General features: G+C 48.6%; 1 protein-coding gene across 1 annotated transcript in view; it reads right to left on the reverse strand.

Moving 5' to 3' along the window:
* Window positions 1–18185, reverse strand: part of LOC121549658 (receptor-type tyrosine-protein phosphatase mu-like) — a 294543-nt gene that overhangs the window by 222068 nt on the left and 54290 nt on the right. The window contains exon 2 of the mRNA XM_045210375.1: window positions 4982–5104. Within this exon, the coding sequence (XP_045066310.1) occupies window positions 4982–5104 (123 nt within the window). The remainder of the gene's footprint in view (window positions 1–4981; window positions 5105–18185) is intronic.

Genomic DNA, 18185 nt, shown 5'->3' on the forward strand with positions numbered 1-18185 from the left:
GTCACCCAGATATGATAGGCCAGCAGTTACACAGGTCACCCAGATATGATAGGCCAGCAGTTACACAGGTCACCCAGATATGATAGGCCAGCTAGGTCAGCAGTTACACAGGTCACCCAGATATGATAGGCCAGCTAGGTCAGCAGTTACACAGGTCACCCAGATATGATAGGCCAGCAGTTACACAGGTCACCCAGATATGATAGGCCAGCAGTTACACAGGTCACCCACTTTTAACCTTCTTGGTGCTTTCCACGGTGGCGCTCACATTACACAATGGTGAAATGACACGTTAGTCACAGCAGGGCGATAGGATTACTTAATTGGAGCAGAACTGGACAGACGGCCCAGACCTATGACTTAGCCCTACCGGGCTCTCGCAGGCTATTAAAGTTTCTACAGTACAGCTACCTCTAATAGGGGTTTGGATACACCGGGAGTCTGTCTGCTGTTGATGGCTGAGAAGAGTAGTGGCGTGCTCATCGCGCCGATAATCACATTTCAGAATGAGTTCCCGCCGTCTCGCTACAAAGCGATACTTGTCGGTGTAATGCATGATGGGGTTGTTACGGAAGAGAAATGAGAACGTCTGCATTTCCCACTCGCGGCTTGCCTCTCAGACAGCATCGCCATTATTCCCCAGGTTCGGTTTTCCTAGATGTGGGGGGGCCGTAAGTGAATATAGGTGCCATCTTTCACGTGTCATCTAAAAAGGCACGCTGGCGATACAGAGGTGGTTCGTCCATTAATGAAGCGACTTTCTCCTTTGGTCTTAAAGAGAATGTATTTTCACAGAAGGCAATGCAAGAAGAGAGGCAACAGTGCGCTTTCCAACTTTTAAAAGGTATTTCGCCCGCTCGGTACTCCGTTTCACAAAGATGAATTGCCGACACAAAGAGACGTAATGGGTTCAGAATCGTGTACACGGGGAACAATAAAGTCCCTGGGACTCCGACACTCTCCAGGGCTACTTGACCACATTACAACCTCGCTATGAACAGCTCTGAGTCAATCCCATCTCCATCCTTTTGGTAATGGAGGAAGTCCCAAGTCTGAGCATTTAGATTTATGAAAGTCGTTAGCACCGGTTGAATCTCAGAGATCTGGAGAGAGATGCAGCAGGAGAGATAAACCCTAAAAGCAACATAAAGTGGGAGCGTGGGACTGTTAAAAGGCAGGACCGGTGGCTGGGGTTTTCACATCAGAGGAAGCCGGGGAATGCCTCCAAGCCGCCATGATACCTAAATACAGACAGCAGACTGGGAGACCGTCCAGTCAGTGAGCCCTTTGAGACTTGACTATGACACCAGCCCGTTGGACACTTCAAATGCCTCAGAGACATGGGTCAGGATGATTGAGGGACTCATTATTACACGTATAACATTCTGGTCTAGTATGTCCATTCAGAGTGTCCCTCTGACATTATAGGACACCCTAGAGTGTAGCTATACCCACTTACAACCCTCCGCCCTCCTATCTCAGCAGGTGGCTATTTCCTATCAGGGTCAGAAAGGGGTCAGAGGTCATTCAGAACTAGGTTTCATGTCAGGCCAGTGGCCATCTTGTCCTTCTCATCCTCCAGTGCCTTACCCCAGACCTCACCATGCTTGGCCCATTTTCTCAAAGAGGGGTTATAAGACTTCTTAACAAGCTAACTCCCAGAGCAGAGAACACAGCCATCTGGTTGGAAGGCAGGCTGGTTGGAAGGCAGGCTGATTTTAAAAAAGAAAAAAAGAAAAAGTTGAGAGGGAAAGCAACATGATAGAAATAGAATTGCTTCTATGAGCGAGACATAACGTAATGTGGATATGTAGTTCTACTACTACGACAGGCCACTCCTTAAATAAGACACTGATACAGTATGTAATACTGAGTGGCACAGGTCCAACTGACATGACCCCGTTATACATATAGAGATACATCATCTCAACAGTATTTTAAATCACATGGCCCTAGCCTGCCGCTGACACCAATGCGGGTTGGCCTATCATATCTGGGTGACCTGTGTAACTGCTGACCTAGCTGGCCTATCATATCTGGGTGTCCTGTGTAACTGCTGACCTAGCTGGCCTATCATATCTGGGTGTCCTGTGTAACTGCTGACCTAGCTGGCCTATCATATCTGGGTGACCTGTGTAACTGCTGACCTAGCTGGCCTATCATATCTGGGTGACCTGTGTAACTGCTGACCTAGCTGGCCTATCATATCTGGGTGTCCTGTGTAACTGCTGACCTAGCTGGCCTATCATATCTGGGTGACCTGTGTAACTGCTGACCTAGCTGGCCTATCATATCTGGGTGACCTGTGTAACTGCTGACCTAGCTGGCCTATCATATCTGGGTGTCCTGTGTAACTGCTGACCTAGCTGGCCTATCATATCTGGGTGACCTGTGTAACTGCTGACCTAGCTGGCCTATCATATCTGGGTGACCTGTGTAACTGCTGACCTAGCTGGCCTATCATATCTGGGTGACCTGTGTAACTGCTGACCTAGCTGGCCTATCATATCTGGGTGACCTGTGTAACTGCTGACCTAGCTGGCCTATCATATCTGGGTGTCCTGTGTAACTGCTGACCTAGCTGGCCTATCATATCTGGGTGACCTGTGTAACTGCTGACCTAGCTGGCCTATCATATCTGGGTGACCTGTGTAACTGCTGACCTAGCTGGCCTATCATATCTGGGTGACCTGTGTAACTGCTGACCTAGCTGGCCTATCATATTTGGGTGACCTGTGTATCTACTGACCTAGCTGGCCTATCATATCTGGGTGACCTGTGTAACTGCTGACCTAGCTGGCCTATCATATCTGGGTGACCTGTGTAACTGCTGACCTAGCTGGCCTATCATATCTGGGATTGATTAACACAGCATTAAAAAGAGGGTGCTTGATTCACCGCTCTCCACCACCCCTCCATGCTCCATAAATCACGGCGGAGGATATGGAGTCAGAAGAGAACGGGGGAGAAAACACAGCAGAGAGAAACAGAGTCGCCTCCCAGCAGGGACGCTCCTGAGACAAAACAATACGGCATCCAGTTCCTTGCGCCGTGACGGGCGTAAATGAAAAGGTCTGGGATCCAGGGTCTGAGTGTCTAGGTCACAGTCCTTCGACGAGGCACGCTTTAACCTTCCACTGCCTCCCATCGTAGCAACAGAAATCACCCGTCTGATGACAAAGTAAACCCCTCCCTGACTTCCTTCCTTTCCTGGCTCTGTCAGGTCATTTCTCAAGCAGAGAGGGCATTGGACGACAGATGTGGAGGTAGTGGTGAGTGGGGGGGGGGGGATTGGCTAGTCCAGGTAATTAATTCTACCCTGGCTGTCAGTTGGCGGGCCGGATGAGAGATGGAGTAAGTGAGAGAGCAGCTTTCACGTGACTGGGTCTCTGATTTTGCAGATTTAAAAGGGAAAACGTGTCCATTTGTCCAAAGGCGTCACCTTTACTATCGAGTGACTGAGTGGCCTCCTCTTCCTTCTCAGCCAATTATCAAAGGGTGCTAGTCGATTCCCTTTGTGGCAATAACTCTTCCGTTTGAAATTGAGGAGGCGATCAATGCCGTGCCCAGGGAGCTCATTGGACAGCAAATGAAAGAGGCATTGAACATTTCTTAAATGGATGTCAATGTCATTGTGGCAGAGGCTCAATTCATGTGAAATTATTGAAGAGCATCTGACAAGAGGTTCTCGTTTTCCCTCAGAAACGGCGACTGCCCAAAACACAGGTTGACGTTTATTGGGATGAATCTTGTCCTGGAGATAGAACTGGCTGATTTACACTAGATGGGCCAGTGACACAGTCAACCTTGTCTATATATCGTCAAAATTCATTAAAACAAAAATGTGCTTTTTGGTCTTACTTTAAGGCATAAGGTTAGCAGTGTGGTTAAGGTTAGGTTTAAAATCTGATTTTAAGACTTTGTGGCTGTGCCAGCTAGTGCAGATCTGCATCCAGGACATGAGTCATCCCAATAAATGCCAACCTGTGCCCAAAACAAATAAAAAAATGAAAGAGTACTTGAATGATATTTGATCTATAAAATATCTGACAATAGCCAATAGTCTAACAAATCATCAAAACGGTGCACTAGTGGCGTTTCATACCATGGCTATATACTAACAGACTGACTTAAACTGAAATCCTCCAATTGCCACATCCGTTTCGGATATTACAACAAGAAAGAAGTTACTGCAAACAACCAACACTGTTTTTCCCCCTCTGACATCATCGCAAAGCATTCTCACCTCCATTCTCACCTCCATTTTCATCAACAACATAGACAACACACGGATTTGATCTTTAAAGAGATGACCTTGCACAACAAAAACTGTGTTCATAAAATCCAGAGTGAAAGGGAGCTGTTTGTTTACCCCGGACTCCATTAATCTCTAGCGTAGCTGAATCTTCCCCTGGCAACCGTTGGGCTAGGTTCTGCTCAACAACCTACACTAACACCAGCCTATAGAGGCATTGTAAACATCTTTCCTCCATGAATTCACACCGGCTGTGCCGTAGAACACTATTAACCGTTTTATCCTGTGCTCATTCTATCCACATAAACCTCTGCTCACACATGACTGAATGTGTTGTACACCCTATTAGAAGGGTCACAGCAGGCGCCATCACCAAGCCATTTCTCAACGTTGGCTCAACGTTTCGCTGCGACTATCGCTGCCCATCAGAGGGAGGTAATGAGTTTTGGGGCCCAACAAAGGGAGAGTAATGATATTGAATACATCCCAATGCTGAGCAGAGCATAAATCTGCTGCCTTTTCTTTAAGAGAGTAAACATTAAAAGGAACCACCTTATCTGTAGAAGACAATCATTCCCAGTGGGGGGATCTCTCTGGGAGACTTTCCCCTGATAACACAATAAGAGCAAACGCTTATTGAGTGTGTCATTGGGTTGAATGCATTTCAGGGGTTTTCTGCTTGGTGGGGGAGGGTGAGGAAGAGGAGGCATATGAAGAGTGACTGACCTGTGGGCATCCAGGGGTTGGGCGACGGCCTCTCCTTGGTGTTGGCCTGCTCCCACTCAAAGTCGTCGTCCTTATTCTGGCTGTAGCCGCACGCCGTGTAGGCCCTCTCAAAGTTACAGTCACCTGGGGGACACAACAAAACAGGATTTAGAACCACACATTCAATAAGGCATACTATGTAAGTAAGAGACAGACGGACAAAGACAGACAGACAGAGAATAGAGGAAAGTATTGTAGCTTGTAACACATAGCATATGGCTGTCCAACGTCATCACAGCCACTACAGGCCAGGCTACCACCTCAACTCTATCACTATGAGGCTTTGTCAAAAACCTCACCCCCTTCAACCACAACCACCACCCTCCTGAGCTGACTGCATGCTCCTTATGGTAACAGGCATTCCCAACATTATGACAACCACACAACCACACAGACACTGAGAAACACAACACCATGTCAGCTTCTACCACAACTTGACAACAGTCCTTGTTACAACGCTCATAGCGCTGACAGATTCCCCAACCGTCACAACTGCTTCTAACTGATATGTGTATACCTGGCAGTGGTGAGGGAGGGAGGCCCGACTTTTGATTGGATTCAACTTCCTCTCACATCAATATAAAAGGTTGAATATGAATCCGCTGCAACGTGCAATTTCCTAAGTGTATTTTCAAGTCTAAACTAATTCTGAGGTGATTTGGACAAAGGCCTGCCTGGGTTCGTAATAAGAAACAGCTTCCCTTACGCCAGGGAGCGTCGCTCACATTTTGTTTAGAACCCGGCGTGACATTCTGTGCATTGGGCAGAGGATTTTATCAACCATCTAATCGTGGAAGGAGCTAATTAATTCAAAGAAGAAAAGATCAGTATTGACATATTCAAAGAGGAAGTGTGTAAATCTGCCTTTCCATGTGCACACTCTTAAGCAGTGTTTCTTTGGCTGCACGGGTGAGATTTATTTCCTTGAAAAGACGGCGGATAAATATATTTAGGGACACCATGGGCTTTGACACCTTGTCAAGTTTCAGATATAATGACGCCAAGATGCATGTAAATTGTATACTGTGCGGAGGGGAAAGAACCAGCCGGCAACAACACTGACGGAACATTTCTTGGAGCTGCTTCGCTCTTTGAGTTTGACAGAACCGTGTAGTATTTCCTCATTCTGATGCCATTTCTTATCTACATAATGAACAATTAGTAACAACTAGGCTTTCAGAGACCGGGTGAAGTAATAAGCTCCTCCTGCTTGGTACTGACGGTTATTGTCATGTCTACTGTACACAACATATCCTAGATCAGAGGTCATATCAGGGACTACCAGAGAGTTGGCAGAGAGGAAACTAGAGGGGGATTTCCAACAGGATCATAAGCCTCCATTCCAACACGGTTGGCAATAAAGTCCATATATAGCACACTGCAAATAGACCACTAGGCCAAAGACCAAGCCATGCGAATGAGTTAGAGTACCAAGTCATATCTACATGTTGGTAATGTGAAGTTACTCATAAAAACATTCAACTGATACATTCCACAGACATGGCACACAGACAGTCAGTAAGAGAGAGATGTTTAGGCGGTTTCCATTTGCACGCACAGCTCCATATCAAACAGGAGAGAAACAATGGGCAGTGAATGTGAGGTTGTGTTCTCTATTGAAATGAACGGAAGCATCATGGTGCGAGTGGAGTCGGTGAGCGGGGAGAAAGACTTGCCTAGAGGGGCAGCAGATAGCCTAGCAGTTAAGAGCGTTAGGTCAGTAACCGAAAGGTAGCTGGTTCGAATATCAGAGCCAGCCAATTTTTAATGAATTTATTTGCAGATTATGGTGGAAAATAAGTATTTGGTCACCTACAAACAAGCAAGATTTCTGGCTCTCACAGACCTGTAACTTCTTCTTTAAGAGGCTCCTCTGTCCTCCACTCGTTACCTGTATTAATGGCACCTGTTTGAACTTATTATCAGTATAAAAGACACCTGTCCACAACCTCAAACAGTCACACTCCAAACTCCACTATGGCCAAGACCAAAGAGCTGTCAAAGGACACCAGAAACAAAATTGTAGACCTGCACCAGGCTAGGAAGACTGAATCTGCAATAGGTAAGCAGCTTGGTTTGAAGAAATCAACTGTGGGAGCAATTATTAGGAAATGGAAGACATACAAGACCACTGATAATCTCCCTCGATCTGGGGCTCCACGCAAGATCTCACCCCGTGGGGTCAAAATGATCACAAGAACAGTGAGCAAAAATCCCAGAACCACACGGGGGGACCTAGTGAATGACCTGCAGAGAGCTGGGACCAAAGTAACAAAGCCTACCATCAGTAACACACTACGCCTGTAACGATCCCGGCAGTCTGAGTCGGGTCCTGTCTGTGGACTAGTTGTTATGTTCGTGATCTCCAGTTTCCCGAGGGTTCTGGAACGCTCCGGGGAGCTCTCTTGATTTCCGCACCTGCATCCCATCAGCAATCTGCACACCTGGTCCTGATCATCACCCTTCTTAGGCTCTGGCCTAACATCCATTCCCTGCCGGATCGTTAGCCATGAACAGTAGGTTTACCAGAGTATCAGTCTTAGAGCCTAGCGTTAGTTTTGTTGTTTTTGCACCTTGTTGGTTTGTTGCTTACTTACCCCGTTTTGTTCCATCTGCAGTCACCCGTCCGGAACCTTCCTCCAACCTCTGCCTGGTGGTCGGCGGCTGCCGACCCAGGATGGGATCAACCACTGCACCCCCAACAACTAATCAACGCCGCCCGCTCTGTTCCCTGGATTATTCAGCATCACTCTTGAACTTGTAAATAAACACTCACCTTCGTTTCAACTTACCTTGTCCTGGTCTGCTTCTGGGTTCTGGCTTAGCAACTCGTGACAGAACGATCCGGCCAGTAATGAACCCAGCGGACCTGGACTCTGTTCGCCATGCCATTACCCAGCAGGAGAAGATGTTGGGCCATCATAGCACGGTACTACAGGAGATCGCGTTGTCAGTTCGGAACCTTTCTACCGGTCTGACGGAGGTCCAGAACCAACGCAAGTGTCCGGTGGAAGATCCACTACCGGTTTCACCCATCTCGCCTGCCGCTTCTGAAGCTGTGTCCTTCCGTGAGCCCAAGGTTCCGACACCGGATAAATATGAGGGGGAGCTGGGAAGATGCCGTTCCTTCCTTATGCAGTGTGGATTAGTGTTCGATCTACAGCCCTACTCTTATGCCACAGACAAGGCTAGGATAGCCTTTGTGATTGAGTTGCTGCGTGGTCGAGCGCTGGAGTGGGCTTCAGCCGTTTGGGAACGACAGGATCCCTGCATGGCTTCATACCAGGGGTTCACGGCCGAGATGAGGAAGCTCTTCGACCATTCCGTCCGAGGGAGGGACGCAGCTAGGCGCCTGTTTTCGCTTCGCCAAGGAACTCGCAGCGTGGCCGACTTCGTGATCGAGTTCAAGACGTTGGCTGTGGAGAGTGGGTGGAATGAGGAGGCTCTGCAAGCGGCCTTTTACCAGGGTCTGTCGGAGCAGCTCAAGGATGAGTTGATCTCCTATCCGGAGTCTAGTGACCTGGACAGCTTGGTAGCCTTGTCTATTCGGGTGGATAATCGAGTCCGAGAGCGAAGGAGGGAGAAGCAATGGGCTCCGTCCAACCGATCAGCTTCTCAGGTTCCAGTCGGGTCGTCAAACTGCGCGGCTCGCTAAAGTTGGGAGGACTTTTAGCGAGCCAGTTTCGACCTCTCAATACCTCTGTCAGACCCCGTTTCCCGGCTACCCTTATGAACAGGAATCAGAGCTTAGCGATTAACGCTTTTATCGATTCAGGTGCCGATGGAAGCTTTCTAGATGCCGAGTTGGTGGAACAGCTGGGGCTTTCCAAGGAGCAATTGCCGGAAGCCATTGAAGCTACCACTCTGGACGGCAGTAGTCTGGCACGTATCACGATGAGGACTGAACCGGTTAAGATGCGGTTGTCGGGGAATCATTCTGAGATGATTTCATTCTTCATTCTGCCGTCTTCCCAGGTTCCTCTGGTCCTTGGATACCCCTGGCTGAAGGAACACAATCCCACGTTCGATTGGGTGACGGGCAAGGTAACGAGTTGGAGCCTTGATTGTCATGCTAACTGTCTCAAGACTGCCTGCCCCCATTCGGTTCCCAGTCAGGTGATTGAGGCTAAACCCCCCAGATTTGTCCCTGGTTCCCGAGACATATCACGATTTGGGGGAAGTTTTCAGTAAGCAGAAGGCTCTGTCACTCCCTCCCCACCGACCATATGATTGTGCCATCAACCTGTTCCCTGGAGCTGTCTACCCCAAGGGAAGGTTATACAGTATCTCCCGACCTGAACGTGAGGCTTTGGAGACCTACATCAAGGAGTCCCTAGCTGCTGGTCTCGTTCGTCCCTCGTCATCACCCCTGGGGGCAGGATTCTTCTTTGTGGGTAAGAAGGATGGCTCTCTTCGACCGTGTATTGATTATCGGGGGTTGAATGACATCACGGTCAAGAACAAGTATCCCCTGCCCTTGATGAGTTCTGCCTTCGACTCCTTACAGGGTGCTACGGTGTTCACCAAGCTAGACCTACGCAATGCGTATCACATGGTCCGGATCAGAGAGGGGGACGAGTGGTTGACGGGTTTCAATACACCGATGGGTCACTTCGAGTATCAGGTGATGCCGTTTGGACTGACCAATGCTCCAGCGGTATTCCAGAGTATGGTGAACGACGTCCTGAGAGATATGATCGGTCTCTTTGTGTTTGTTTACCTGGATGACATTCTGATCTTCTCGAAGGAACCTTCCGACCACGTCCAGCATGTCCGGCAGGTTCTGCAGCGATTGTTGGAGAATCGCCTGTTCGTGAAGGCCGAGAAGTGCGAGTTTCACGCCCACACGACATCCTTTCTCGGGTACATCATCTCCAGGGGAGAGATTAGGATGGACCAGGAGAAGGTTAGAGCGGTTCTGGAATGGGCCCAGCCCGGTACGAGATTGCAGCTCCAGAGATTTTTGGGGTTTGCAATTTCTACCGCAGATTCATCCGGGATTACAGCCGTGTGGCCGCTCCGTTAACTGCCTTGACTTCCAGTATCAGGACCTTCAAGTGGAATCCGGAGGCGGATCGAGCGTTTCTGGATTTGAAGAGGCGATTCACCAACGCACCGATTCTCTCTCAACCGGACACGGCCCGTCAGTTCGTCGTTGAAGTGGACCGCGTCTGATGTGGGAGTTGGCGCCATCCTGTCGCAGCGATGCTCCACGGACAGTAAACTCCATCCCTGCGCCTACTACTCTCGTCGCCTTTCGCCTGCGGAGAGGAATTACGATGTGGGTAACCGGGAGCTTCTCGCGGTGAAACTTGCCTTGGAGGAGTGGCGCCACTGGTTGGAGGGGGCGGAGCAACCGTTTATTGTCTGGACTGACCACAAGAATCTTGCTTACGTGCAATCGGCTAAACGTCTCAACTCCCGTCAGGCCAGGTGGGCGTTGTTTTTCGGACGATTCAAGTTTTCCCTGACGTTCCGACCTGGATCTAAGAACGGCAAGGCGGACGCCTTGTCCCGGATGTTCTCCAAGACGGAGGAGAGTGGGTCCAAGACCGAGACAATTCTCCCCCGGAACTGCGTCGTGGGAGCAGTTATGTGGAAGATTGAGGAGGAGGTGCTGGCGGCCCTTCGGACTCAGCCCGGTCCCGGTAACGGTCCACCCGGTCGGTTGTTTGTGCCTGAGTCGGTTCGTCCTGCTGTCCTCAAATGGTCCCACGCCAGCAAGATGGCTTGTCACCCTGGCGTGGCTCGGACAATGGCGTTTCTTCGCAGACGTTTTTGGTGGCCTGCCATGGCCGAGGATACTCGGGGTTATGTTGCTGCCTGTCCAGTGTGTGCGCAGAATAAGAGTACCAATCGGCCCAGCTCTGGACTACTTCACCCCCTTCCTATTCCCCGGCGACCATGGTCGCATCTGGCCCTGGACTTTGTCACTGGGTTGCCCGCTTCTGAGGGGAACACGGTCGTTCTGACTATCGTGGACAGATTCAGCAAGTTCGCCCACTTTGTGCCTATTGCCAAGCTTCCCTCTGCCTCGGAGACGTCCGAGATCCTGGTTAGGGAGGTTTTCAGGGTCCACGGGTTGCCCAGTGATATCGTTTCCGACCGTGGCCCTCAGTTTACCTCTGCTGTCTGGAAGTCCTTCTGTTTGGCCATTGGAGCTACAGTCAGTCTCACATCTGGTTTTCACCCCCAATCTAATGGTCAGGCGGAGAGAGCCAACCAGAGGATGGAATCCACGCTACGCTGTCTGGCCTCTTCCAACCCCACCTCCTGGGTCTCTCAGTTGCCTTGGGTTGAGTATGCCCACAATACTCTCCCTACATCTGCCACTGGGATGTCTCCCTTCCAGTGCCTGTATGGCTACCAACCTCCCTTGTTCCCTTCTCAGGAGAAGGAGCTCTCAGTGCCTTCTGTTCAGGTCCATATTCGTCGTTGCCACCGGACCTGGCATCGGGCCAGAAAAGCACTCCTTAGAGTTTCGGACCGGTATCAGCTCCAGGCGAATCGTCGCCGGATCCCCGCTCCCACCTACACCATCGGAGATAGGGTCTGGTTGGCCACACGGGATCTTCCTTTACGGACTGAGTCTAGGAAGTTGTTTCCGAAGTTCATTGGTCCGTTTGTGGTGGAGAAGGTGATCAATCCGGTGGCAGTTCGACTCAAACTCCCGAGGACGCTCAGAGTCCATCCCACCTTTCATGTCTCCTGCCTCAAGCCTGTTTTCCTCAGTCCTCTGTTGCCTCCTCCGCCTCCTCCTCCTCCTCCTCGGATGATCGGAGGTGGTCCTGCCTACACGGTGCGTCGCATCATGGATTCCAGACGGCGGGGCCGGGGTTTCCAGTATCTCGTGGACTGGGAGGGGTATGGTCCTGAAGAGAGGAGTTGGATTCCGCGGCGACAGGTCCTAGATGCTGACCTCATCAGTGACTTCTACCGCCTCCATCCTGGCGCTCCGGGAGTCCGCCCGGTGGCGTTCGTCGGAGGGGGTACTGTAACGATCCCGGCAGTCTGAGTCGGGTCCTGTCTGTGGACTAGTTGTTATGTTCGTGATCTCCAGTTTCCCGAGGGTTCTGGAACGCTCCGGGGAGCTCTCTTGATTTCCGCACCTGCATCCCATCAGCAATCTGCACACCTGGTCCTGATCATCACCCTTCTTAGGCTCTGGCCTAACATCCATTCCCTGCCGGATCGTTAGCCATGAACAGTAGGTTTACCAGAGTATCAGTCTTAGAGCCTAGCGTTAGTTTTGTTGTTTTTGCACCTTGTTGGTTTGTTGCTTACTTACCCCCGTTTTGTTCCATCTGCAGTCACCCGTCCGGAACCTTCCTCCAACCTCTGCCTGGTGGTCGGCGGCTGCCGACCCAGGATGGGATCAACCACTGCACCCCCAACAACTAATCAACGCCGCCCGCTCTGTTCCCTGGATTATTCAGCATCACTCTTGAACTTGTAAATAAACACTCACCTTCGTTTCAACTTACCTTGTCCTGGTCTGCTTCTGGGTTCTGGCTTAGCAACTCGTGACAACGCCGCCAGGGACTCAAATCCTGCAGTGCAAGACGTGTCCCCCTGCTTAAGCCAGTACATGTCCAGGCCCGTCTGAAGTTTGCTAGAGTGCATTTGGATGATCCAGAAGAGGATTGGGAGAATGTCATATGGTCAGATGAAACCAAAATATAACTTTTTGGTAAAAACTCAACTCGTCGTGTTTGGAGGACAAAGAATGCTGAGTTGCATCCAAAGAACACCATACCTACTGTGAAGCATGGGGGTGGAAACATCATGCTTTGGGGCTGTTTTTCTGCAAAGGGACCAGGACGACTGATCCGTGCAAAGGAAAGAATGAATGGGGCCATGTATCGTGAGATTTTGAGTGAAAACCTCCTTCCATCAGCAAGGGCATTGAAGATGAAACGTGGCTGGGTCTTTCAGCATGACAATGATCCCAAACACACCGCCAGGGCAACGAAGGAGTGGCTTCGTAAGAAGCATTTCAAGGTCCTGGAGTGGCCTAGCCAGTCTCCAGATCTTAACCCCATAGAAAATCTTTGGAGGGAGTTGAAAGTCTGTTGCCCAGCGACAGCCCCAAAACATCACTGCTCTAGAGGAGATCTGCATGGAGGAATGGGCCAAAATACCAGCAACAGTTTGTGAAAACCTTGTGAAGACTTACAGAAAACATTTGACCGGTGTCATTGCCAACAAAGGGTATATAACAAAGTATTGAGAAACTTTTGTTATTGACCAAATACTTATTTTCCACCATAATTTGCAAATAAATTCATTAAAAATCCCACAATGTGATTTTCTGGATTTTCTTTTCTCATTTTGTCTGTCATAGTTGACGTGTACCTATGATGAAAATTACAGGCCTCTCTCATCTTTTTAAGTGGGAGAACTTGCACAATTGGTGGCTGACTAAATACTTTTTTCCCCCACTGTACCTTAAAAAAAGGGAGAGGCATGGATCAGAAATACATTCAGTATCTGATGTGACCACCATTTGCCTCATGCATCTCTTTCACGTAGAGTTGATCAGGCTGTTGAGAATGGCGACGAAGGAGATGGCTGCCGTTATTTGTAACTTATTAAAATAAAATAAAAACACATACGCGAGAATGCTATTCATTGACTACAGCTCAGCGTTCAACACCATAGTGCCCTCAAAGCTCATCACTAAGCTAAGGAACCTGAGACTAAACACCTCCCTCTGCAACCTGGACTTCCTGACGGGCCGCCCCCAGGTGGTAAGGGTAGGTAAAAACACATCTGCCACACTGATCCTCAACATGGGGGCCCCTCAGGGGTGCGTGCTCAGTCCCCTCCTATACTCCCTGTTCACCCATGACTGCATGGCCAGGCACGACTGCAACACCATCATTAAGTTTGCCGACGACACAACAGTGGTAGGCCTGATCACCTACAACGATGAGACAGACTATAGGGAGGAGGTCAGAGACCTGGCCGTGTGGTGCCAGGATAACAACCTCTCCCTCAACATGACCAAGACAAAGGAGATGATTGTAGACTACAGGAAAAAGAAGAGGACCGAGCACGCCCCCATTCTCATCGACGGGGCTGTAGTGGAACAGGTTGAGAGCTTCAAGTTCCTTGGTGTCCACATCACCAACAAACTATCATGGTCCAAACACACAAAGACAGTCGTGAAGAGGGCATGACGAAGCCTCTTCCCCTCAGGAGACTGAAAAGATTTGGCATGGGTCCTCAGATCCTCAAAAAGTTGTACAGTTGCACCATCGAGAGCATCCTGACTGGTTGCATCACTGCCTGGTATGGCAACTGCTAGGCCTCCGACCGCAAGGCACTACAGAGGGTAGTGCGTACGGCCCAGTACATCACTGGGGCCAAGCTTCCTGCCATCCAGGACCTCTATACCAGGCCGTGTCAGAGGAAGGCCCTAAAAATTGGCAAAGACTCCAGCCACCCTAGTCATAGACTGTTCTCTCTGCTACCGCACGGCAAGAGATACCGGAGCACCAAGTCTAGGTCGAAAAGGCTTCTTAACAGCTTCTACCCCCAAGACACAAGACTCCTGAACAGCTAATCATGGTTACCCTTACTATTTGCAATGTCCCCCCCACCCCTTCTTTTACGCTGCTGCTACTATTCTGTTTATTATTTATGCATAGTCAGTTTAACTCTAACCACATGTACATATTACCTCAATTACCTCGACTAACCTGTGCCCCCGCACATTGACTCTGTACCGGTACCCCCTGTATATAGCCTCTCTTATTTTACGGCTGCTGTTTTATTTTTTACTTAACACTTATTTTTCTTAAAACTGCATTGTTCGTTAAGGGCTTGTAAGTAAGCATTTCACTGTAAGGTCTACACTTGTTGTATTCGGAGCATGTGACAAATCACATTATATTGATTGTGGCCTGTGGAATGTTGTCCCACTCCTCTTCAATGGCTGTGCCAAATGTGCTCAATGGTTGACATGTCTGGTGAGTATGCAGGCCATGGAAGAACTAGCTTACGCCTGCGGATACCATAACCCCACAGCCACCATGGGGCACTCTTCTCACAACGTTGACATCAGCAAACCGCTCGCCCACATGAAGCGGTCTGCCATCTGCCCAGTACAGTTGAAACTGGGATTCATCCGTGAAGAGCACACTTCTCCAGCCTGCCAGTGGCCATCGAAGGTGAGCATTTTCCCACTGAAGTCGGTTACGACGCCAAACTGCAGTCAGGTCAAGACCCTGGTGAGGACGACGAGCACGCAGAAGAGCTTCTCTGAGGCGGTTTGGTTGTGCACAGTTTCATCAGCTGTCCAGGTGGCTGATCTCAGACGATCCTGCAGGTGAAGAAGCCGGATGTGGATGTCCTGGGCTGGCGTGGTTACACCTGGTCTGCGGTTGTGAGGCCGGTTGGAAGTACTGACAAATTCTCTAAAACGACGTTGGAGGCGGCTTATGGTAGAGAAATTAAATTGAAATTCTCTGGCAACAGCTCTGGTGGACAGTCCTGCAGTCAGCATGCAAATTGCACGCTCCCTCAAAACTTGAGACACCTGTGCACCTGTGTAATGATCATGCTGTTTAATCGGCTTCTTGATATGCCACACCTGTCAGGTGGATGGATTATCTTGACAAAGGATAAATGCTCACTAACAGGGATGTAAACAAATGTATGCACAACATTTGAGAGAAATAAGCATTTTGTGCATATGGAAAATTTCTGGGATGTTTTATTTCAGCTCATAAATTTTTTATTCATATTTTTTTATTTTACCAGGTAGGTTGACTGAGAACACATTCTCATTTACAGCAATGACCTGGGGAACAGTTACAGGGGACATGAGGGGGGGGGAATGAATGAGCAAATTGAAAGCTGGGGATAAGGGCCAGATTGGGAATTTAGCCAGGACACCAGGGTTAACACCCCTACTCTTACGATAAGTGCCATGGGATCTTTACTGACCACAGAAAGTCAGGACACCTGTTTAACGTCCCATCCAAAAAGACAGCACTTACACAGGGCAATGTCCCCTATTACTGACCTGGGGAATTGGGATATTATAATTTTTTCAGACCAAAGGAAACATGGGACCAACACTTTACATGTTGCGTTTATATTTTTGTTAAGTGTAAATGTGACTTTGAATGATAACATAATGATGTTTGTTTCTAACATTAGGGCTGTTTTCCTAAATAAGTTAGTTCTGTTTCATGCTTTGTTTCCTTGCCACGATACTAACGAGTATCGCGATACTGGTATTATCCCAAGCCTAGTATTTGAGTATTTTCAAATACATGCCAACACTTTCCAAGGGTATTTCCTAATACATTCCAATATTCAACTACTTTTTTAAATCACTGAACTCTTTTTTCGAAATGTATGTGAAAGTAATTGAGATATTTGAAATAGTATTTGAACACAGGTTTGATCCACACACACAGAAAGCAGCGAGAGAGGCGGTGGAAACAGCATTCAGCGACAGAGGTAGCCTATTCTATTCACCCCTCTAGAAAAAGTAGCTCTTCCCTTCCTCATGGAGAAACAAACTCTGGTTAGTTCTATTTTTATAATTACTCAGCAGCGAGGAGCAGCGTTTTTTTAATCTTACACCTCCCGTTATCAGCAGACGGTGTTCCCCAGTGGGCCTTTTCCCCGGATCACGCCGTTTTGGGGGTTAAGATTACAGCACCATGATTACAATGACAAGAGGAACATTACTCTTTCTTTGGTGGCCTGTGCGGTTCAGCGGCATGGGCGGTTCGCCGGTTTAATACGGACCCACTGATGTGAGGTGGACAGAGACTACAAACCGAAAGGCAACGTTCTCACTGCTGCTTTGGTTTGATAGCCTACCTGTGGCAGAATAGTCCTCGGATTGATCTTTGGTTTGATAGCCTACCTGTGGCAGAATAGTCCTCTGATTGATCTTTGGTTTGATAGCCTACCTGTGGCAGAATAGTCCTCTGATTGATCTTTGGTTGATAGCCTACCTGTGGCAGAATAGTCCTCCGATAGATCTTTGGTTTGATAGCCTACCTGTGGCAGAATAGTCCTCTGATAGATCTTTGGTTTGATAGCCTACCTGTGGCAGAATAGTCCTCTGAATAGTTTCTTCTCCTTCCTAAAAGACCTTTGAAGGGTCATTTTGCACTATTGTGTTTTTGAAACCTTTTCTATTCAACACTGTCTGCTTATGATACAGACCCTGTAATGTAATTCAATAGGGCCAAGCTCTCTGGTCTCTTTCCCGGCAGCAACTAAAGCCTGCTCTCAGGTACGAGGGATCCTATAATACTGTATGTGTCCAAGGCCTTGCTTTGACTGGGCTTGACAAAGACCAGACCTCCCTGGTGGATTGTTCTTGGGTCCCTGCTATTTTCTTTGACATCAGCATTAACTGTAAATAAATCAAATGTAAATGAGGCCTTGAGGCATTCATTCATTGGTCTCAGACTGTAGATCTTGGCTTTGTATTGCCAATAGCAACACTACTGAGGCACTGCTGACTTTAAATGAACATAGTGGATCTCCTGCACAATTTAACTCAACTTCGCTCAATCATCTCACACTTTGTTTAGTGTATCCATCCCCAGATTGCATTCCATGCAAATGAGCACATACACACACAACCAAACAGAAGGCAGAGGAATGCACAGACCAACATACACTCACAAGCAAAAACACACACACATCCCATCTGCTCCCCTCTCCCCTTCAGTGACTCTCCAGTAAATCTAAACAATGTGGGCAGCCAGTTTAAATGATGCTTGGGCAAAGGAGCGAGCAACGCTTTAGCGAGATGTTGGGGTGTAAAAGAAAGGGTCTGATGGGGCCTCATCCCTCCATCCTCCTCCATCGATAATGCTTCTTCCCTGTCATCTTCACTGCCTTTCAAGAAAAAAGAAAACAAGCAAACAGACTAAAGCTACACTAAAGCCGCTACAAGATTTATGCGGTAAATATTTCAGATGATTCCTATGTGAGGTGCTCCATTGGTCTTTATAGTCAGACGCTGTTCATTTTGAACACTCCATGTCTTTTCACGGCAATGAGCCACCGGCCACAATCAATAATCCTCCTCCTCACGATGGAACCCATTCCTCCCTAACATTTAAAAGTTTTGGCTTGAAAGCTATTTTATTGTTGGACCCGCCACCACTACAGTAGTTATTCT

The sequence above is a fragment of the Coregonus clupeaformis genome, chromosome 34 (assembly GCF_020615455.1).
Source record: "Coregonus clupeaformis isolate EN_2021a chromosome 34, ASM2061545v1, whole genome shotgun sequence".
Lineage (NCBI taxonomy): Eukaryota > Metazoa > Chordata > Actinopteri > Salmoniformes > Salmonidae > Coregonus > Coregonus clupeaformis.